This window comes from Trachurus trachurus, assembly GCF_905171665.1.
Source record: "Trachurus trachurus genome assembly, chromosome: 1".
In the NCBI taxonomy this organism is placed as follows: domain Eukaryota; kingdom Metazoa; phylum Chordata; class Actinopteri; order Carangiformes; family Carangidae; genus Trachurus; species Trachurus trachurus.
Genome location: NC_139891.1, coordinates 22,774,319 through 22,798,401, shown reverse-complemented (window position 1 = coordinate 22,798,401; position 24,083 = coordinate 22,774,319). Strand labels below are relative to the sequence as shown.

Sequence of the window (24,083 nt, the reverse complement as noted above, 5' to 3'; positions counted from 1 at the left end):
TATATTTTTTAGTATCATAAAGGTGCACCCTGGGCTTCCTGTTCTAGGGAGTTTAGTTTGTATTTTGTATTTTAAAGATTTAATTTCTTATATTATGGTGGAAAGACCAATCATTCATCTCTGTATTATTTATGGAATCGCAAATATACTGCTGTGGGATTTAATGGTAATTTACAGATGAATGGATGAGAATGGGGAATTATGTTAATGAACATGTTAACCATGAAAAATCATAATAAAAAGAGAATTAAAAACAAAAAAAAACTATAAACCCAATAAATGAAGAGTAGCTCACTCAGGTGCTGCCACATTAAAACCAACTGCGTTCCAACTTGTGATCTGGCCGCTGTCTTTCAGACCATCAACACTGTATCGGAGGTCATCAGGGGCTCACAGGTCAACCAGGACTACTTTGCCTCTGTAAACGCTCCGTCAAACCCACCAAGGTAAGACACAACCAGTGGACCGAGATATTTAAAAAAAACTCCCCTTATCCATCTGAAAGTAAATCCAGCTTAACGCCCTGATTTCCCCCTCTGATCGCTCCTCTCTATTGCTTCATAGACCGGCTATCGTCGTTCTGCTCATGTCCATGGTGAACGAGAGACAGCCGTTTGTGCTGCGATGTGCAGTCCTCTACTGTTTCCAGTGTTTCCTCTACAAAAACCAGAAGGGCCAGGGGGAGATTGTAGCGACGCTGCTTCCCTCCACTATCGATGGTGAGTGACACCGAGTTAAGAGCTTCATAAGTGGCCTTCAGTTGTTGTTGTTGTTGTTGTTGTTACTGTAGAATGAACATTTGCCTCCAACTCCAACAGTCATTGTGTCATAGATTTAGCAAAACACTCACAGAATAATCTACATGCAATGATGCAGAGAGAAACTAGAAGATAGAAAATAGCATCACTTGAAGGGGTACTAAAAAAAAAAAGGAGATCACAGGTCACAGCCTCATTAAAGGGATACTTCACCCAAAATCAATAATTCAACAATTTTCTACTCACCGTCATGCCAAGGAAGGGTTTGGAGAACTTTCTGAGTTATCAAAACGCTTTTGGAGTTCCAAGGGGGGGGGTCCGGCTGGCAACAGATTTTCATATAATGGTGGTGGATAGTGCTCAGTTTTGAATCATCCAAAACACACACTATGAAACATCCAAATACCTCCATACTGCTCGTCCGTACTGACCCAAGTGTCCTGAAGCCGCCACATAAAAAAGTTGTTCTATATGAAAATCCGTTGCTAGCTGGACCCCCGTTTTGATGACTCTGAAAGTTCTCCAAACCCTTCCTTGGCATGACGATGAGTAGAAAATTGGTGAATTATTGATTTTGGGTGAAGTATCCCTTTAAGAGCGATGATATTATGTAAGACAAAACCTCCGGTGTCATTTCCTTCCTTGTTTTGGATGGACTGTTGTTTATTCTGTCTGATTCCTTCTACTTTGTTATTCATTGACTCATTTTTCCTCCACAGCCAACTCCATCTCTGCGGGCCAGCTGCTGTGTGGAGGCCTGTTCTCAGCTGACTCTCTGTCCAACTGGTGTGCCGCCGTGGCGCTGGCTCACGCCCTGCAGGACAACCTCACCCAGAAGGAGCAGCTGCTGAGGGTGCAGCTCGCCACCAGCCTGGGCAAACCCCCCGTCTCTCTGCTGCAGCAGTGCACCAACATCCTCTCCCAGGTAGGACAGTAAAACAACAACAACAACAACAAAAAGACGACACTTGAATGAAGGGGGATGCTGACAGGCTAAAGCATTTGTTTAACGTGCACAAGTGTCAACAACAGTGAACAGAACAGTCACATTATTGTGATTTTGCAGGGAGATAAGATCGTCCGGCGGGTGAGTAAAGAGCGTGTGTGTGTACTGTGTGTGTGTGTGTGTGTGTGTGTGTGTGTGTGTGTTTTTAAGTGTTTGGGCGGCACCTGTCCTGATTATTTTGGCTTGGCATCTGTAGTAGGGGTCTTGATGGCCCGCGTGTTGGGGGATCTTGCTTCCCTTTAACCCTTCACTACCCCTCCTTCGTCCCTAACTTATGGCTTTGACCCAGTTCTTCCTCATACGGGTGGCACACGGGTGCACTCCTTCACTGTTCACTGGTGGAGTGTGTGTGGGGAAGTACACAAGTGAACACCCAACAGAGGTTCTGAGAAAAGGGACACAGCAGCTGTTTTTATCTCTGTTGATATCCTAACGCCTGCTTTGAGCTGTGATCTCGGACCGTTTGTTGTGCTGCAAGCCGTCCTCTTGTCTGTTCAGGAAGTTTTGAGCTGCAGTGGCTTTTGGGGCCTTTTCCTGTCCAGGTTCTTATTCTTATTCCTGCTTCCAAATGTGATAAAACTTTACACTGAGGAGCGGATCGATCAGTTTTTACTTTGGGCTCAGAAAGATGGTTCTAAAATAGGTATTTAGAGATTTTAGAGTTGAGATAAAGGTTTACGTTAGTCAGTTATTAATCTAATCACCTCGGGGTTTCTCAGTTTAAATTCATGCAGCCCTTGGAGTTGCCAATTCCTCTGTTTTTCTCCAGTTGTAGATTTTGCAATGCGAGTGTACGGCAGTCTGCTAGTCTGTAAGGAGCTTTATGTTCCTTCCAACAAGCCATTTGTGTAAGGGCCAGGTAACTTCAGTAGCTCGCTCTACATAATCAGATAAACACGTGGTCGGTGGCATATCATGTCTGAAACTCCATTCACTCCATTATTGGCCAGCTGTTTGGTGCCTGGCATCGAACCAAGTATTTGTGGCACATTTCACCTGAACACCCGAGTGCAGCGCCTCTGTATGAATGTCTCACTGAGAGAGACTGTCTGAAATAGTGTCCCATTTTTACCATATGAGGTTTATAAACGCATCTTATTTCTGACATGTCATATGAACTAGTTGTGAGAAACCATAAACTGGAGGTCCAGGAGGTTGAGCAGTACAAGGGTCAAGATCAGCTTTACATAAAGCACACTCTCCATTTTGGTAGCTGCAGAGGATCAAAGGGTCTGAGTGAGTTAGGGAGAAACTCAGGAGGAGTTCTGGGTGAATAGGAGGCTCAGCTCTGTAACGGAAGAGCAGCGTGGGGTATCAGGCTTGCTTTCCACAGCTGGTGTTTTGTTTATTGACATGGGCTATAATTAGTGAGAAAGACAGTGGACAAGTGTACCTGCTACCTGAACACAGCAGGCCAAAGATCAATGATGAGCTTCATAGATGAGTGATTGGGGAAGTGTTGGAGGAGGCTGTTGGACAGACCTGGTAAAGCCACATCTGGTTCATCGGGTTATACTCTGAATATCTGACAGGGAACAAATAAGCCGCCATGATGAAGAACTAACTTGAAGTTAATTGGAAATAAAGAGGCCAGCAGGTGCAAGCAGCAGAATTTGGTTTTGCACACTGGCTCTCAAGAGGTTGCCCTGTGAACTGTGTAGGTTTTACACACTCATCCAATTGGAAGGAGACCAGTCAGACCAGTACAACACATCTGTCAGTGATATCCTCCTGTCTGTTTTAAGGGAAGGTACTTTGCTTCGCCCCTGACACAAGCACAGAGAAGGGACCTATGTTTGTTCGATTAATACTTGTGGTCATTTTCCTTTCTTTTTGTTTTCTCCTTCATTTTTGCATTACGTCAAATTTGGAGACAAAATCTGAAAAGGTGAATTCGTAAGTTTTTGCTGTATGGAATGCTGATACGTTTTTTTACCCACACGTTCATTTCTCAAAGCTTCATAACTCGATGAGTTTTGGCATCTTTTGTTTCACTCCAGAAAAAAGAGGTCTGCGCTTCTTAAAGCATGTTGTGCATTAAGTGTTAATGCACCAGCCTATTAGCAGCAGCAGCAGTGTAAGAGAGAGCGCAGATCCCACTCATCTCTGCACTGTGTTTTGATCTGTACTGATTTTATCTATTTACATCCCAACTCCATGAAAATCATCTGTTCTTCTGTTTGATTGAGATTAATAATTCAAAACTAACACAAGTTTACTATAAATATTCATTGGAAGCCGACTTTGTGAAGAGGAAGCAAATCCAGATGAAGGTCTGCTGTAGATCTGAAACCTCGTACATGTTTCTCAAAGCTGTTTTCATGGAAATGCATGATCACTTTGGTTTCATCGTCAGAAAACACATTTCAGTGGCTTTTGCTTTGCATGTGCTGATAGCTCGAAACGATGACATTTTCGTTGCAGTTTCAAAATGTTTTGATTATTAGTTATTTGCAGAATGAAGATTACATACAAAGCACAAAATACTAGAACATTTTGAAGTGAAGGAATCCCCGATGGCTGGATGTAAAGATAATGGGTTTTTTATTTTAGGCCTTATAGACGCTGATTTCCTGAAACAGAACTGCATGGGTAACAACCTTGTTTGAATCTACTGATCTTTTGTTTGTCTTATTAACTACTAATGGGTGATGTGATTGAGGTCCTTCGATTAACATGATTTAATTTGTCAGTTCATCATTATTTATTTGTTGAGCTGCACTTTTTTTTTGTTTTGTTTATACTTACAACATGTTTGAATTGGAGAAAAATTGGCCCTATCGGAAGTGTTGCTTAATTTTGTCCAAACACAATCAACCTTTGTGACCATTTCATCAGCCGCTTTGTTTTACTGGTTGAATCTAAAACATTGGCGATACTTTTGTTTGGTTTTCTTTTTGTTCTCTCGCCAAATGCCATTTATAACTTCTTCTTTAAATAAATAACAAAAATTGATGATTGATTTATGTTCCAATCTGGACTTAAACTAAAAGTCTATGACAAAATGAAAGTGGTTTCCATTCTGATAGAGGTTATGAACATGTGCTGTGATGTACATAAACTCCCATATGTAACATCTGGTTCTTCGTTGTCTGGACTCCAGATGTTTTAATATCTCTAGAACGTAACATCTGTCGTCGTCATTGGATTCTCGTCAGCGGGTTGTTAACTGTCATTTCAGATGCACGTCGTGTTGACCTGTCTGTTGTTTTATGTTGTGCTCCACAGGGCAGTAAAGTACAGACGAGGGTGGGCCTCCTCATGCTGCTGTGCACGTGGATCAGCAACTGTCCGATCGCTGTCACACACTTTCTACACAATCAGGAAAATGTTCCCTTCGTATCCTTGTGAGCCGCTTGTCACTGGCGCTCAAACAGCACATTCATACAGCATATTCAACCTGCAGGTTTAAAGGGTTGTGGGAGATTGTAGCTGAAGTATGAACCAGTGTTGAATGAATCCTTGACCTTTGGTGCCTCCTGTAGCTGACGGCTCAGATCTCAGAGAACCTGGGAGAGGACGAACGGCTGGTCCAGGGCCTGTGTGCGCTGCTTCTCGGCATCTGCATCTACTACAACGACAACTCACTGGAGAACTACACCAAGTAAGCAACACAAGAAAACAGATTGTTTCTGATAAATCGCATCAGTCGGATTCCTCCCCCCTCTCCACAGCAACTCACTGGAACTTGCATTGGTATATTTCTAATAGATAGATAGATACTTTAATAATCCTTCACAGGAAATTGCAATTGTTACAGCAGCTGTCCATTCAAGCATTTATTCATTGAAATAAAAAAAAAACCCAGATCTATCTAAAGAATTACAGACTTATCTACTATATAAATTAAGACACCCAATAATAAAAAAAAAAAATACATATGAGGTATATATACAAAATACGTTAAACACAATACATCAGGTAAAAAAGAATTAAAAAGCTACAACTGGAGTAGTAAAGTGCTGGAGTATTGCACATGAGTGGGACAGAGCTATTGAGCTGTTGCACATTGAGAAGTTTGGTTGACTTTCTGTAGCGTTCAGTCTCGCATCTTGGTGGAAGCAACTGCAGTTAAAGAGAAACTATGCAAGATTTACACCTTAATGAAACAGCTTTGGAGTATTTGTGATGGTTAAATTACTTGTTACTCTGCCATCCACCTCGGGTCTCTTGCCCGAAAACCAGCCTTACAAGATCAGCACCTCCGACCCGGTGTCCCACATCTTGTCTTGTGAGAAACTGCTTACGGCCCTATGACACACACACACCCCCAGTAATCTGTAAACTCAGGATTTAACGTTACTTACCTTGATGAACAAATGTACATGGCGGATTTTCACTACAACAGTGAAAATATACACTCATAGTGGGAGTTCTGTAGAGCAAAAACAGTGAAAAAGTGACCGGACTTGCATAGTTCACCTTTAATATTTGCAGCTGTAGCTTTGATGGTGAAGCAGTTTGTACTTTTAATTGTGTTTCCACCTAATTTAGACAGGTGACAGTGCTGCTTCTTTTAGTGCTTCTTGAACACTTTTATTCAATAACACCTTCCCACCTTTGTTCTGCTTAACAGTTTGTAATAGGAGGATCAATACAGCTTTTCTTTCCCTGCCTTACGTTGCTGATAGAGGGAAACCTTCCCCGCCCTTTGGACCGATGCTGTTTAAAAAGCCAAAGACTGGTCACGCTAAATATTGATTTGATTTAGATTTTCCTCTGTTTACTGCATTTCTTAGGAACGTAAGAAGTATTTGTATCACTGAATTTGAACCGTTGAGGAAAGGGTAAACTTTTAACTAGTGACGTGTGTTTGAATCAAGCAGACAGGCTGCCGTCGTGCTGAGGAAACCGACTCATTCAGTGTGTGGTGGTTATTTATGTTGTCTTGATTTTAATTCAATGATGACGACAGACAGATACAATTAGCTTTTTTTTTTTTTTTTTACTGCACTTGAGTCTCTATCTTGTCACTACAGGAATATTTTTCCTTCCCTGAGCCCTTTGTTGTGCAGTAAACATGCACCTACAGTATATTTATAGTTACTATATATGTGTATGTGTGGAGAGGTAATCAGGTTTCTCTGGCAGAGAAACAACCAGACTGTTCTTCTTCATCCTTTAACCTCATGAAGCATCTTAACCTCACACACACTCACAATGACTGCGTCCCGGTTTAGACTCTCCCTGTCCCCTCTGTCCCCTTCAGAGAGAAACTAAAGCAGCTGATCGAGAAGCGCATTGGAAAGGAAAACTTTGTAGAGAAACTGGGCTTCATCACCAAACACGAGTTGTACTCGCGGGCGGCCCAGAAGCCGCAGCCCGTCTTCCCGTCTCCAGAGCAGATGCTGTTCGATCACGAGTTCACCAAGCTGGTCAAAGAACTGGAGGGTCAGTTTTTTTTTCTTCTTCCTTCCAGTAATATCTCATGTTTTATCTTCCAGTTTCATACGTTCATGAGGTTTAATGAGACGTTTACCATCTACTCTAACCAGGTGTCATCACGAAAGCAGTTCACAAATCGAGCGAGGAGGAGAAAAAGGAGGAGGAGGTGAAGAAGACATTAGAGCAACATGACAACATCGTAACTCAGTACAAAGAGCTGATCAGAGAACAGGTAAACACACTCATACTCCTTTAACAGGGGCAATGTGCTGTTTGTTTTTAATTTGTGTGCATTTGACTTCACCTACTGTATGTTTGATGTACTACTGACTGTGTTACTGTAACTGTGTGATCTTCAGGATGCTCAGATCCAGGAACTGAAAGAGCAGGTAGAGTCCACGACGTCTCAGAACGAACAGATGCAGACGACAGTCACTCAGCAGCTGTCCCAGATCCAGCAGCACAAAGACCAGTACAACATCCTCAAGCTAAAATTAGGTGGGTTCACTTCACTTCACAGCTGCTTGTTCTGTCCTCTAGAAAGTATCAGAGTTGCACTGACTAACACGAACCAGTGTAAAGCCCGCTTTATGCTTCTGCGTCCAGTCGGCAGCGTACCCTCACCGAGTCCTTCGTCCACTCAGGACATCATTTCCGGTAGTAAACTTTCCGGGTGTGGCAAATTTCGCCCCATTCTCTGTCTCAACTTGTTGAGTGGGCGTACAGACGACCTCCACAAACGTCTTCTCCTTCATCTGTGAATCCGCATTTGCAATAAAAGCATTTGTAGTTCAACATTGATCAACTCTAATTCCAAAAAACACCTGTTCCACTTCGGCCGCCGTTGTTCACGGTGCCCAGAAGATAAACACATTTCACAAATAATGACTCAATGATGAAATAATGAAACCACACACACACACACACACCCAGCAGAATGGTGGTGGCAACGCGTTCCCTTGACGCAGAACTTTGAAAGGTCACACACACACACACACACACAGTTTATTTATAAAGCACATTTAAAAACAACCTCAGTCGACCAAAGTGATGTACAGTTGTAAAAATACAATATAGTTAATCATAAACACTATAATACATAAAAACAAAAACAGGGAATAATAATCACTCAATTTAAAACAAATTTAGAAGGTGCACAATGGCATCGAGCAGCAAATGCCCTAAAGACCACCTACCTACCGTATATATATTTTAACCAGCCTGGCTCTTGTATTTATTAGTTAGTTAGTTTTGGACGTCATCCAGCTGGTTATGACAACGTTTTACTGCTTCATAGCTGAGATACGGGGCAACAGTGATATGCAGCGACATCCCTAGATATAGTTTTACCACATGAAGCAACCACCAACATGATCAGAGGGTTTTTATAGGAATAGCTCAGTTTATGAGAAATAAGCTCTTTTACTTTCTTTTGCAAACAGAAATAATTTGTGGTTATTGGGAAGTTTCATGCTCCAGCCAGTTCTTGGTAAACAGTGACAGTGAGTTAGTCACTTTTAAAACCTCAGGTTTTCATGTTTTGTTTACACATGAAACAAGCAGGATGCTGAAGATTGATAATTTGGGAGATTTTGTCTTTTTTTAATTGTGGAAAAAGCCTGTAGTAAGGTGTATGAACGCATGACCTGAATTTCTCTTTAAACAGGCCAACAGTCCAACTTTATTATAGAAACATTTTAGGGAAATGAAAATAAAAGTCACAGATACAGACAGCTGTGTGAATGAATGCATGAGAAAAATGCAAGTGATAACTCACTCTGATAACTCACATGCTTCCTCTGTTCTCTGTAATAACACATCAGAGAAATTTAGTTGGTGAGTAATCTACCATCAGAAGTAAAAGCACATGCTTGGGGCAGGGCTCCAGACTGCGACTAAATGGTCGCATTTTGCGACTAAAATTTGATACAATGCGAGTAAATTTTTCATCTACTCGCGCATGTGCGACCAGTAAATTTGCCGATTTTTATTTATTTTTTTAATGACCACTGTGATTGGCTCATGTGTGAAAAGAAACGTGTGTTTCTCTTCTCTACATCTCGGAGCGGAGGAGACGTCTTTCCACAGCGCAGCTCCGTGTGAAACAGCAGGAGACACACAGACCGGTGTGCTGTGTCACCTGCATTTTTTTTTTTCGACGGCTCGCTACAAACCTTAAACATCCCATAATATGCTCGCGCTCTCGGCAGCGGTACTCAAATCGCCACAAGGCAACGAAGCAGGTTGACTCGCGCTGCAGAACGCGCTGCACAGACTAGGCTCGGAATTGATTGATTGATTGTTGATCGATAGATCCTTTTTTTTTTTGGCCGTGCGGAGGAGGTTGGGGGGGGGTTGTCGACGAGTTTGATGCCAAGGAGTCCGTGCACATGTGGCTCAGTCAGGGTCAGCAGACAAGGAGGCCAACAAGGGCTGGCCTACACAGGCACCTTATCCCCCGGGGGGGGGGGGGGTCTGTTCTAGGATGAGTTTGTTTGGTGTGTCTACTTGTTCTGTTATTTGTCAGTGCAGCCTAAACATTAACTTTATATTTTCAATATTTAAACTGTTGCACAATAAAATGTGAATTTAAAACATTATAGTTTCTGCATTTATCAATGTATTTATCAGTAATACAGTGAAAATTAGAGGAAATGTGCAAATTTACTTTGCAAGTCGATTTCGGTGTGCGCCCCTAAATTTTCTGCTTGCGCTCCTAAAATTTTAAGTTAGGGGCCACTGTGCTCCTAGTCAAAAAAGTTAGTCTGGAGCCCTGGCTTGGGGCATCGTATATTTCACTGGGTAGAGCAGACACCCCATATGCATAGGCATAAGTCCTCACTGCAGCAGCCTTTTGCTGCGTGTCTTTGTCTTCCCGTATCCTGTCTCTGTCCAGCTATCCTGTCAATTAAAGGTATAAAAATCCCCCCAAAATGCTTAGAAATGCTAAGAATAAAAACAAAAGTAAAGCACGAGCCGTATAGCGATCTGTCTAAACTCTTGTCTTTTACGATTATTTACATTACACTTCACTTGTGTGTGTGTTTGATCCTTCAGGTAAGGATAACCAGAGTCAGTCAAACAGCCAGGGAGACGCCTCCCAGGTGAACGGCCTGCAGACAGAAGAGCTGACTCAGCTCAAAGAGGAGGTGGAGGAGCTGCGCAAGCAACACACACTCCTGCAGACACAACTCGGTGACAAAGACGCACTCATCAACACCCTGGTTAGTAAAGTCTGGATACAGTACACGTTTGTGTGTATGTGTGTGAGTCTGGGGGTTGATTTCTGGGGCACAATGAAATAAGACTTGCAATCGGGTGTTTGTGTGTGAGTGTGTTAGTGTGAGTTTCTAGTGGAGATGGAAACACCGTCCTCCACACACAGCTCACTAACACCCAGGGGAGTGTTTCCCAAGCAGCAGCAGCAGTGGCCACTGTTCGGCCACTGCACAATGATTGATCGGTAGACGAGCTGCTCTCCATTTCACCCCGGACAAAAACAATCAAGCTTATTACACAAATTACGTTTAGCTTTGTCTGGTCTAATCAGAGCCATATACAGTTCATAAATGTAAATAGCCTCTGAATAATGCATTATATGACATATAGTAGTCGCTACTGAACTTCCAACCAAACGCTGGCGAGCACAAGTTTGTTTTACTCACATGATGTTAGTTGTTCTGCAAGTAATTCGTCAGCTAGAAGAAAATTAATCAGCAGCCTTTGGGAAAAGATGAATATTTTCCTTTTTTTTTCATTCATTCATTCATTAATTTATTGAACAGGGACAGTGCACATTAATTAACATGTCAGTTTTACCATCAATGTAAATGTGCAAGAGTTAGCCACAGTGGCTAATTTCATCTGTTGTCCCTGGGGTAGATTGGTAAAAGTTAACATCATACAACAGTTAATGCAAGAAAATGCAGTACAATAACCTGTATAAGTACAATACGGAAATAACATTTTGCAATTTCTTGACACGGTTACAAACAAAACAACTGATCAGTGAAACAAGCAGATTGATCATTACTGAAAAAGGTTGTTCTCTTACAATACAAAGACCTGTGTGTTTGGAGTTTTTCCCTGTCACTGTGAAAATGACGTGTGTTTTTACTGTGTGTGTGTGTGTGTGTGTGTGTGTGTGTGTGTGTGTGTGTGTGTGTGTGTGTGTGTGTGTGTGTGTGTAGAGGTCAGAGGCGGCACAGACGGCAGAGGGTTCAGCAGGAGCATCAGAAAACACAGAGCTGCTCAAGGTGAGGTTCATCATCATCACTCTTCACTTCCCCAGTTTGATTCAAACACCAGTCAAATATTTGTGTTCAAACTTCCACTGGTCCTGTATGTTTTAGTTCTGATAAAAACTAAAAAGGTCTGAGGCGTACCTGGGTTTTGATAATTCATTTTTATATTGTTTTTTGTGCTTTTTGTTGCAGGAGCTGGAGGCTTTGAGGAGTCAGGTTCAGTCCCAGTCGACAGAAATCAACCAGCTTCAGATGGAGAGACAAGAGCTGGTCCAAATAGTTGAGGCCGGGGTAAATACAGCGCTAACATTACAGCTTGCACCAAATACTAGGGGTGGGAGAAAAAATCGATTCACATAGATATCGCGATATCTTTTTTGACGATTTTTAAATCGATTTATTTTTTCAAAAATCGATTTTTTTTTTTTTTTTTTTTTTTTTGAATTTTTTTTTTTGAATTTTTTTAAATATTGTGCAATGTGTATTTGTTAGCCTCTTTTACATACAGAGAGTACAGGCTTTGAAAAGGGTTTAAGTTCACTTTATAATGGAGTATGTTAATTTATAGGCTCCTACAGTATTTGTGTGCAGATAAATGTTAAAAATGCGACTAAAAATCGAGAGAATCTGCAATATCGTAGAATCGCAATTTAAATCGAATCGCCATCCAAAAAATCGTAGAAGAATCGAATCGGGAGAAAAGCATATCGTCCCAGCCCTACCAAATACTATCACATTATTCTGAACACGAAGCAAATGAACGTCACTCTGTATCGTCTCCCAGTCCTCAGATGTCGTCCCCAGCAGCGATGGCCCATTAGACCCAGCCAAGGTGGCAGAACTTGAGAGCAGACTTTCAGCACAGACGGCTGAGGCAGAGAGACTGAAGGTGTGGAGAAGATCTGTGCAACAATTTATCTGTGCTCTGTCGAATCTCAATTGTTTTTTTTTTTTTTTGATTCCATCATTTGTTTTTGAGATAAAAGCTGATGAAAATACATGTGTATTAAATGTTCAGGGAGGTTTTGAATGTCTGTCATTGGTATCTTTATCTCATCATTCTCTCTTGTGTCTTTGTCGGATCAGGGGGAGACAAAGAGCTTGTCGGAGAGCCGGGCAGATCTGGAGCAGCAGCTGGCTTCAGCCACCAGCACGGTGGCCATCCTGCAGACGGAGAAGGCAAAGCTGCAGACGGAGGTTCAGGAGTCCAAGAAGGAGCAGGACGACCTGCTGATGCTGCTGGCCGACCAGGACCAGAAAATCCACAGCCTCAAACAGAGGCTCAAAGACCTGGGAGAGACGGTAGACAAAACCACCAGTTTTATATTTTTCTCAAGTCATCAGGACGTAGAGGAGTTTGAACTTTGACAGTCAAAGTTCAAACTCCTCCTCTAAATTATTTTGTATGCACTAATTAAAGGGGCAGATCATTTTAGCTTATATATTTTATAAGATATAATTTTTGTAAGAACCACAATTAATAATTAATATAAGTTATATATTTCAGTGAATATCTAATTGTTCTTAGCATTTGTTAGATAAGAAATTAAAACATGTTGGAACTATCAATGTCTCCTCTTGCCGCCAGAATCTCACCTACTTTTAACCTCAGACGGTCACAATGATGTATCAGATGTCAGACTGCCTCATTCTTTCAGTTTTAACCTGAATATATAAGACATGATTGATTTTCCCAATGATCAAAGTATACCAAACCGAACCGAAAACCATGACCACAAAACCGTCAACCGAACCGTTTGCTTGAACATCTTTTAAATACACGCTTAATATGTTTTATGTAGCCTATGGCATTTTTAAGCTTCATGTGTGTTATTGGACAGAAAGAGCAGCGCTGCCTCGGAGCATAGCCTACGTACAGAAAACACATTTACATCAATAAATAAATGTTTCACAATGAACCAATCAGTCTGTCTTCACATGTTTCAAAACCAAACACAGAGCGACAGATTGTGCAGGTTTAACAGGAGCAAAAGCTGTGCAAACCTGAGTAAATCTGGACCCTAGTCTCATGCTAAAATTGACTATAAATTCACCTTTAAAGTTGGTTTAAAAAAAAATTTCCCTGGGGAGCATGCCCCCGGACCCCCCTAGGGGGTCGGTATCTTGTCACCTTTTTTTTTTACCCCTGATGAGTTTGCACCCCTGTTGACTACCATGTTATCATTGAGTGTGCAGAGGAATGGTGGTGTAATGAGTTAGTGGAAAAATAGGTCGACTGATTTACTGTAAAAAAAAAAACATGAGTTGAAAATAATGTTTCACTTCAAGTTCCAATAACAGATTATTTTGCTACATATAAATCTTTTTTTCTTAAAGGCAGTGACACAGCATCTTATCGACAAAATCTTGGATCAATTTATTTTTGTTGACAAACTTATTCAACACAAAAAAAGTAACTACATGATAAAATACAGTATTGCTCTCCACTGTACGGTTAGAAAAAGACAAAATTTAAACACACAAAGTTTAGATTAAAAAATGTAAATCTGCACTGACAAAAATGAATGGTAAGTGACTAAATTATTAAAACAATGCAGTGAGTGGTATAATGTTTCTCGTTTGACTCCTGCTCTTGTTCTCTTATTTCAAAACCTGAACGTGTGACAACATGAGGATGATAAAACAGTAGATAGAGCAGTGATGTAACTGAGTGAGAATGACATGTAATATGTAGTTTGACTCACAGTTTAATCGGATGTCAGGACCCATCCCTCTTCACGCCTATGACACCTCACCTCATCAACAAGACAGGGCAACCAAATAAACAAATAAAAAATAAATAAAAAAGTTGATCACAAAAAAACAAGACAGGGCAACCTGATTGATGGATTTTGAAAATAATTTCCATCATTAGATTGTTATCAGGGATGACAGGAAATGAGTGAAAAGAAGGAGCAAAGCCAAAAAAAAAAAAAAAGATACCTGACCAGACTTGAATCAAAGCTCAGTGGGAAGGAAACCTGTGTCAGGGAAAAATCCCAAGACAAAAAAAAGTCTGCAAAGATTTCCCCACACCACTCGCTGCTGTTTGGGAAGCTCATTGTATTGCTGTGAGCTCACTGTAGTTACTGCATCTAGAAAGAACCACGATAGAGAGATTTTATTGAAAAAAAACAAGCTAAACTGACAAACTTGAGGGAGACAAGAGAAGAAAAGTGGAAATTGCACCCCCAAAACACGTATCTTTGTGTGTTTTAGTGACGTCTCAGCTCAGCCAGCCACTGTAATTGCTTATTATGACGGAGGAATAACTGCTCGGCCGTGTTTTGTGTGTTTGCTTTAGTTAGACTGTGACCCTTGCCTTACAGGTGGAAGATGAAGACGACCTCGACGCCAGGGACCAAACGGACGACGATGATGAGGAGGAGGAGGATGAAGATGAGGACTAGAGGGGAAAAAAAAAAAACACTGACAGAAGAGAAGGAAGCGATGGGAACTTGTCTGCTAACAGGCAAGAAAAGACTTTACAGAAACACGCGAGAGAAACTCAAGAATAGGACTAATATACTGAAGGAGTGTCTTTATCCAGCTGCCATGCTATCTTCAATTTTCTTCCCCCCCCTTCACGGTCACATCACTCACATTTGTTCAAGTTCCTCTGTCCAAAACTTCAGTTTTCAGTGATGGCAAAAAGTTTCAACATGTCAGTGCATTCATCTCTGCTATGTTCACCATCAGTTTGTGATGGATTTTTTTTTTTTTTTTTTACCAGTCTTGTGGTTATTGTAACGTATTGTCATATAGTTTGTAATCACGCTAGGTTCATTTTAACGCACAAGAGTTACCTGGAACATTTAGGAAGGAGGATTTAAATTGTAGCAACAACAAAAAAAACAAAGCAAATATTGACAGATTTAATGTTGTTCTCATTTTCCCCATCCTGCACTCCTGCTCTCACCAGACGTATGATGCATTAGGATCACCCGCCCCGCAAGCAAACATGTCACTGCGCTGCACCCTGGATTTGTCCGCCTTCACACCCCAGTTGAGTTCAAGTTCAGTGTCACAGTATTTCAAACACAACAACACTTGTTCCTTTTTGACAAACGAAACCCTAACTGCTCTACAATATGCTGCAAAACACTGAGAGAAAAGATGTAATGACAAAAAAGATATTTTTGCAACTTTTTGTCCAGTACTGGCATTCAGCTTCTGTATGATATTGTGTAACTTATCAATTTATGAGCCACATTGAAATGAATAAAGAATCTATGGGTCTGTGTGCCTGTATGGAGACGTAATTGTAGATAAATTAAATTTTACTAAATCCACAATGTGACTTTTGTTTTTGTTTTTTCATGAATATTTATGGCTTGACCAGTTTTAAATCTATTGTAGCATCAAAAAAAATCTTACGTACACACTTTTGGCTTTGATTTAAAAAGGAAAAATCAAGGTAAAGCAGCTGTTAATGACGCTGTGGTGTCACAGAATGAGCATCAGCTTTAAAAGAGAAGTTCTGTTGGTATAATCAATGTTTCTGAAAGACTCGGAGCCTCTAGCTCTATTTTCAGAGGAGAAAGTTGCTCCTGAGAAAACGAACAAACCCATTTACTCTGCAGGGAGAACTTTGAAGCCAGACAACTTGTCCAAGCAGCTCAAGTATTTGACTGTTGAGCCTCCAGGTGACGAAGGGACTTGTTACACACATCACTCTTGTTGGTAGACCTCACCTGAATAATAATAATAATAAAAAAATCTCCCGGTAAAAACATGTAGTGTGCAATATTTCCACAGGTTTTTACAAATTGTACCCTTCTTGATTATATAATTGTACATTCATTAAAAGGGCAAATCAAGATTGTAATCATCACATGTTGAAAAGAGAAGGTGAATATACAATTTGTGAAAACATGACATGAAACACACAGTTAAGGTAATGTGCCTTTCGCATAAGACTGGCAACTTTTATTATTATAAGTAAAGTTTTTGCTCTGTTTTCATAGCTGCCTAAAATATTAGATAACATTTACTTCATAAGAACAAAAAAAAAAAGACATTTATTTACTAAACTGCACTACCTGTTGAAGAAGTTTATCAGACAGCATCATTTCGCAGCCGGATCCATCCATGGCCATGTTCTGCAGATCCACTATTTCAGAGTGGATGTCTGGACATCATCAATAATCTCCAAGAGGAAAATGTTGAGGGAATTGTGACACTGTCCTGGGATGAGCTTGTAAACCGCTCTGTGACAGGAGGAGAACACTGAAACAACTTACTGTCCCAAACTTGTAGCTTTAGCCTCACCTGCAATAGAGACTGTCAAGATAAAACGACAGTAATAAGCCATGTGGTACCTTTCATGGATCTTGTAATTGCAGAGCTTCACCACCAGGGGGCAACAACCTCTTAAATACAGATGAGCCCTGAAAGACACATGGTGGAGTGACTTCTTGTACTTATCATTGTGGAAAAGGTAGTCCAAAACTAATTTGACTATTTATGTTACTGTTTTTGGTTCCTATACTTTGTTAGAGTGCCTTCTGGGTGAATAGCCTACTAAGTATTTACCCAGAAGGCACTCTGATTAGGATCCACTTTTTGACACTTGAGAGTTGTCCTAGCCTACTTTATTTCATAATTGAGAATTGTGCATTTCTCACCATGCCAACATATCAAATCCCCATGGTCAGTAAAGGCAGCGTTCAGCCACAACAAACTGAATTAGATATCAGAAAGCTCCATGAGCCGTTTATCTGCACACACACATAGACACACCTGAAACCATATGGAATCTATGCAAATTAGAGTAGTAGCAACACTTCAGATGTCTGTACTTAACCGACTGCATTTCAGCAGTAACGATCCCTTCAGGGCCCTGAGGCCAAACTGATGTTCGAGCCCATACCGATGCCTCTTCCTCCCTTTACTCCCCCACACTGCGTTGTGTGTGTAGGAGCTGTGGCCTTTAGGTTCCCATGACACAGTTCACACATGAGGTGAGGTGACACATCACAGCTTCATTATTATTATTATTATAAAGATAGATGTCCTACAGAGATGGAAACCAACCTGTGCATCATGTTGCAGAGTAAACACACATTTATTCAGGAGTTTGAACCATGTTTGAACAAAAAATATTGAATATTGTAAAACTATAGCTTTTGACTCATGCAGCTTATAGACTGGGCCTCAGGATTTTGAGTCCATTTTAAAAGTCTTGTCATGTTTTTTGATAATATTGTGTTTCAGGAAAGCAAATGTGTGAACAAATTAACACACAAATTGTTTGATTTATTGTTGTTTTTTCATTTTTGCTGCACATCTCTGCACACATGTACACAGAAAACATCAACAGTAATAACATTTCTGATCGATGTAAGAATTATATTTTATTTTCTTATGTTATGTCATGTTACACATTTAACAGAAACATAGACTTCTACACAGCAGTGTGATGCAGCAACTTGAGATGGATGATTTTAAATTCTTATAATATCACATTCAAATAATCCATAATTCAAGGAACTGGTAACTACAGATGTGGGACCAGATGTGAATAGAAATTTAATATAAAGTAGGCTACATGAAAAAGATATTTCAGAATTGCACCAAAGAACATTGAGTAAATCTATTACTACTTTTCACCACTGGTTTATAATCCAGCATTGTTTCCGATTTTTTATTTTATTTTATTTTTCCTATTTTGATATTTGTGGTGTGTGTCCCTTAGAGACTCCACTTGCACTCTGAGTTATTTTTATCTCCCTTTAATGATACACTATGCTTTGAATCAACCTGGACTGCCTCGCCTCGCCCCTCCCTGCTCCTCCTCCTCCTCCTCCTCCTCCTCCTCCCTCGTCGCATCCTGTGCTCGCATCTCTCCCCATCCTCCTCCTGCTCTTGTTTTCTTTTTTTCAGCAGCTGTGGTGTGGAGGAGGGCTGTGCTCTGTCTCTGAGCTTTTATTTTTTATTTTTTAAATATATAAATATCTTCTCTGTGTGGGACTCTCAAGGTCAGGCCGGGCATCATGACTTGGAAGTGACCGGACCACCATGCAACAACCAACACCACCACCGCCACCACCACCACCGGTGTTTTAACACGACTCATCCCCGCTCTGGGAACTCCTCCACCGGCTCCACCGCCGCTGCTGCACCGCTCCACCGACTCCTCTCCAGGGAAAACTACCACCAGCACCTGCCGCCGCGTCTCGCACCACATGACCGTCTCAAAGGTGGGTTCACCCTCAGCCTTCAACTCTTCTTGCAGCGTGTCTAGGTGTGTCTGTCTGTCGGTCGACCGGTCGCTTGTCATTTCGCAGGTTTCGTGTTTATCCGGCGGCGCTGCCTGCGCTGTAAACCGGCTTGTCCCGCCGGTGAGAGTTTTTTTGATTTGGGGCTGTGCACTCTGCAGCAGCGTGGCTCCGAGCTGCTGCAGCTCTGCCATGCGGCTGCACAGACAGCCTCCTCGGACCGGGGGGGAGATTCCCACCATGACATAACTCGGGTCCAGTTAGTTTTTTGAGTGTGTTTTTACTACAAAGTGCATGTTTTTAACTTCTGCCACACAGAGGCCACTTCTCATAGGATTGTTTACCTTTGCAGAACCCCCTTCCTTGCCATGGAAATGTAGTTTGATCATGTGAAACAAAGCTGTTTCTAATGAAGCTAACCAATCTCTAATTTCTGAATCAAATTTTTTACATTTACATGACTTGGAATTAAAGTGATCAATCTAAAATAAAATCAGGGCTGCAGGTAGCCTATTGATAAATTGATTCATTGTTGTGGCTATAAATGTCTAGAATTGGTTAAATATGTCCATTATACACTCAGTTGGCAGTTCATTGATACACCTACTAATACAACAGTCCAGCAATAAATCAAGTAGATTATAAGGTCCATTTGTCACTGAAATTGATTATAGAGTTGTTGATTTGGCTTTATGATCCCTATGGGGGATGTAGTTTGTGATGCTGTTGAACTTTATCGCATTATACAGAAAGGCGGTTTCTATGTTTGCCTAATAGTCTGGCAGCTGCAGTTTGCACTTGACAAAGATGAGCAGCAAATCCACACATTTAAAGGCTGGAACCAGTAGATATTTTGTATTTTATTTGAAAAAATTACTAAAATGATTTAATGATCATCCAAACAGTTGCTGATTAGTTTTCTGTGACTGTCAATTAGATTTCCTATCAACTAATTGTATTATTCGTTGTTTTGAGTCCTGCTGAAACTTCCCCACATCTCACTTTAGAAACCACTAAATCAGATTATTTTCAGAGCGACTTCACAAAATCTCTGACTGATTGGTGTCGGGTGATTGCAACACCAACTAATGCTGGAACTTTACGCTATGTATTTACGCTATAGAACTGATCAATTGATTGGTCAGGCTCAAATGACTTTCGGCTGAATGGTTTGAAGTTTTTGATTACACATGTTGTTTAGTAGGCTAATGTTGATTAGACCTTTGGGAACAAAATTAATCTGTTGTGCTGGTTCCAGGTTTTTTAAAGGTGAGATGTCCAGTCAATGTTAAAAACATTTTTTAAATAGTATATCTTTGAGTTTCGGATGACTGTAATGCTGCTTTTAGGCATCCCACATGTAAAACATAGGCTATATCACTAATAAATATATAGTTGCAGCCTAAAATCATGTTCTGTAAGCAACAGTTTCCTCAATTGAATCCACATGCAGTTAATGCTTCCTGTTCCCAAAGCCCAAATTATGTGAAATTAGTTATGAGTGAAATCTATTATTTTTGCTCCATGGGTGGCAGTATTATGTCCAGCCACCAGTTCACCAGATGGTTTGGATCTATTGTTTACACTCACTTTTGTCTCGATGGACATAAACAAACTAAAGACAAAAGCAAAAGCAGTTTAAAAGCTCTGTGTTTAATGACCCGGGTCTAATGCTCACCACATGTGGAGCAGTGGGAGAAAGTTGGGACTTAGTGCCAAGGCTCTTCTAGTGTGGCATGGTAGGCTACATCACTTCAACAAGAGCAGGTGATGCACTTTGGTAAACATTTAGCATTCTTTCTAAACTTTGATTTGACTCTAAAGTGATGATACGGTTCATGGTTTCATAGTAATATCCTTATGTCCAAATGAATGATTCAATTTTTAATTAACAATCTTCTAAACTTGAAATCCAGCTGTAGGTGAAAACAGAGGTCAAGTGCAATAAGAGAGCAAATAAAAAAGAAATGTTTATTTAAGATGTTTTTGGTGTCCATCCTAACTATACACCATTGTCCATTAGGTGAGGAGATCAATACCACACTATATCAATCATGGCGCTCGAGGAAATGAATTAGCTTAGCTTAGCATAGAGACTGGAAACAAACAGAGCTCCAAAGTAAAAACAAACACCTCTAAAGAAATAAAAAATATAATTCCCATAAAAAAACCTTTCAGTTTTACACATTTCAATGTGTTTATTAGAGACCAGATATTCAAAAGGCTGTTTGCTCTGGCTTCTGGCCTTAATGCTATAGGCTTATTGCCTTTGGCTCTCACTCAATACCTAGGCTATACCACATTTATGTAAATGTCATTGTCACTGTTATTACTAGTTTTCCCCTCCTAATAACATTCATGACAACATCCAAGTCATGACTCGGAAAGTCTGTTTTTTCTGAAAGTTCTCCAATGTAGCGCTAAGTGCAAGCAAAGGTTAGCTTAAGTCTGAAATTGTACACTGAAATTCACTTGAAAAGGTTTTTTTTTTGCACAACATCCAGTGCCTACTGTAGTACCATACAACCAACTCGTTCGCTACATGCTACATATTAAATTGAAAGGCTGTAGCAGAAGAAGATGCCATAAGTCGTCCAAAAGTTGTAAACATGGTAATTGTTAACACCTTTACCTCCACTCTCACAAGATGTGAATATGATTCATTGTAGCCTACAAAAATATAAGAGTTGTACCGATCTTCTAAACAAACTTCAACACTTCTTCAAATAGTCTAATTGTTGCTGTGGTTTGAGGCTAATTTCTAGCCGGGCCCTGAATAAGTCATAGCCTACACTAGGTGTTGCTAATGATCTGCATGCTTTGAATTGCCAGCTTCTCATTCATAAAACTGAACAGTTTCTCAGACTGTACAAATGAGTAGCCTACAGTAGAGTAGTGAGTTGCAGAACAAGTGTGGCAGATGTAAGTCGTCGTACTGGTGTTGGTTGGTGGTGTGTAGAGGTGTCACTCCAGCACAAGATCTCTCTTAAGTCGGCCCGTCATCTACTTAATGGGCAAACCCCTGCCAACATGGGCATTAGCCAAATGACTCTGCAACACGTCCTTACTTGTGGGAAACTGAAAACTCCCAAGTAGAAATAAATTTCACCCTTGTAGTTGGCTTTTAACGAGGGAAATGACACGTCCTGATGGATGCAGATAGTTTTTAATGAGGAGTTTGTGGTATTTGAAGACACTGGACTCTCTTCTGCCTAATTATGGTGTGTGTGTGTGTGTGTGTGTGTGTGTGTGTGTGTGTGTGTCTCTAGAAATCTGCTGTGCACTTTCATGTCAGGCCATAAAGCGCCAACCTGTATCTCTGGCATGTTATCACACAGACTGTTAACACATACCTGAGATTCTCCCACTTTGTCCAAACTGTGACTTGTGCAGTTTGCTATGTGGAGGCTCAGATCTTCAGTTTCTCGGAAGCAGAGACTCTGCTGTTCTTCTCCCCTAAGCTCTTTCCTGCAAAAAAGGGGGATAAGTTATTGTTTATTTGTCTTGTAGCCTACTGTCACCCATGTCAAAACAGTAACCAGAGTCCCATTCAGTTTTCTAACATGGTGCGCAAACTCGCTGCTGGTTACAGGTATCAAAGTCCTTCCTGCTGTAATAACTGCTGTGAATTGCAGGCGTGCTTTTGAGCAAATAGGTCTTTGGACCTGAGGACCTGATTGGTAGAAATCCCCTCTAGGCAATATACGTCTCCGTCATGCTGCTGTTGTGCAATAAAGTCAACGTCAAATAACCTGTATTCTAGACAAACATTATGACTTGATAACCTCAGAAGTCTGTTGATATTTAGTCTAATATTGTACTTTGAACTGCAGTTGTAATCCTGTGCAATCACATAACAAGCCAAGTGTGCAGCACAACACTTGGACAGAATAGTTAATTGATTAATGAGTTTATCAACAGAAAATTGATCTGCAGCGATTTTGACAGCTGATTGATTTTGCACTGGTTCCAACTTCTCAAATATTTGCAAATAAAAACACTAGCTGCCATTTTATAGCCCTCAGTACGCTGAATATCTTTAGATCCATTGGAGCTTTGGATCATATCTCATGATCTTCGTGAGGCTTTGAAACAGTTAAGTAAACATTGACGATATTAAGTGCTCAGTAAAAATGGAAATGTAATCATTTGCATTTCCTTGATAACTGGATATAGGCCTGCCCCTCCTGCTGATAGATCACTTGAAATAATAAGGGAAAGCACCAGAACTGCTACTACGTAAGAAGGCCTTGTAGTGAGATAATATATCAAGGTGAAGAGCTCTTAAGACATTTAAAAACATCAGTTTACCGTTTTATAGACCCAATGAAAAAATAATGAGAAAATAATCAAGGATGAATGTTGTTATTAGCGACAGCCTTGTGTGGTATCGGGGTATTTTCACCCAAATGCAAAAGATTCAAAGGCATTGGCTGATAACTGCTCCTGACGCACTGATGCACAGATGGCATGCATGTAGCTCTCCTCTGCAGCGTTGAGTGTGCAAAATGTGTTGCGTTTGTTGTGTTTTTGTGGCTCATTAGCTGTTAATGCGCACGGAGGTGAAGAAACCAATGAAAGGGTGATAAGTCATTATGTGACACGGTGAGACTGTGGTGGAGGCCTGTCAGTGTAGGATGGAGAGTCTCTGCCTTTTGTTACTGGATTGTAAAAAACACAACTACATGGTGATATCCTGCAGCTTTATGTTTAATCTGTAAAATATTTGTAGCCATACTAGTGATGTGGCTTAGTAGATGGCAGTGTTGGGTGGTCGAACTCTTTGATCTAGACTGAAATGCAGTAGTCCCTCCAGAGTATAAATAGTTATAACTTTGATTGCTGACTTTATTTTAATGCCACCAGTTAGTGACAGTGTTGTTTTTTAGAGAAATATTTTTACAATAGATGTAAATTTTGCCCTGGTGTTTGGTGAATATTGTATTATTCAAGGTCTCCAGAGGTTGAATTGGAAGAACTTTATTAACTTTTTCTCTAGTGCCATTGTCAAGTCAAAATAATGCAAATATTGATTGTTCCGACTTAACATCTACATGTTGGCGCTTTCACTTTGAGTATGGCTGAAAGTACCATGGCTGCACATGAGCATGGCTGTTGAAGGTCATCCTAGATACAAGGGTCTTCAAACTGCTTTTTTGCAACTAACAGCTCTAACCCGGCAGGCATGAAATTTCCAAGAGTACACAACAGAGAGAAACAAAATCCTTACATTTCAGCGGCTGCAAGGAACAAATCGATTGACTGAGAAACTGTTTCAGCGAAATAAATGTGTGCAGTTGGATCCTCTAGCTCCAACAGAAACTGTGTGTATCATGTATTCCTGTTTGCTTTTGCCCTTTTGTTGGATTATGTCACTGATTTAGTAACAGGTTAGAAACAGCCTGAAGGTGAATGAGATCATCTCACATGTCCTCTGTGGTCTGAGGTGGTGCTGCTGGTGGTGGAGAAC

General features: G+C 40.7%; 2 protein-coding genes across 3 annotated transcripts in view; both read left to right on the top strand.

The window, feature by feature from the left end:
• Window positions 1-15,682, top strand: part of uso1 (USO1 vesicle transport factor) — a 28,684-nt gene extending 13,002 nt beyond the window's left edge. For both annotated transcript variants that reach the window (XM_083982005.1, XM_083982004.1), the window contains 14 exons: window positions 358-446; window positions 565-719; window positions 1,478-1,683; window positions 4,993-5,103; window positions 5,250-5,368; window positions 6,974-7,155; window positions 7,260-7,381; window positions 7,509-7,647; window positions 10,207-10,373; window positions 11,340-11,405; window positions 11,586-11,684; window positions 12,178-12,282; window positions 12,480-12,695; window positions 14,723-15,682. In XM_083982005.1, the coding sequence (XP_083838131.1) occupies window positions 358-446; window positions 565-719; window positions 1,478-1,683; window positions 4,993-5,103; window positions 5,250-5,368; window positions 6,974-7,155; window positions 7,260-7,381; window positions 7,509-7,647; window positions 10,207-10,373; window positions 11,340-11,405; window positions 11,586-11,684; window positions 12,178-12,282; window positions 12,480-12,695; window positions 14,723-14,803 (1,857 nt within the window). In that variant the 3' untranslated portion in view covers window positions 14,804-15,682. The remainder of the gene's footprint in view (window positions 1-357; window positions 447-564; window positions 720-1,477; window positions 1,684-4,992; window positions 5,104-5,249; window positions 5,369-6,973; window positions 7,156-7,259; window positions 7,382-7,508; window positions 7,648-10,206; window positions 10,374-11,339; window positions 11,406-11,585; window positions 11,685-12,177; window positions 12,283-12,479; window positions 12,696-14,722) is intronic.
• Window positions 15,683-18,305: 2,623 nt separating this feature from the next.
• The window catches only part of coro2aa (coronin 2Aa), a 40,183-nt gene continuing 34,405 nt past the window's right edge, over window positions 18,306-24,083 (top strand). Inside the window, exon 1 of the mRNA XM_083984284.1 lies at window positions 18,306-18,595. Within this exon, the coding sequence (XP_083840410.1) occupies window positions 18,581-18,595 (15 nt within the window). The 5' untranslated portion in view covers window positions 18,306-18,580. The remainder of the gene's footprint in view (window positions 18,596-24,083) is intronic.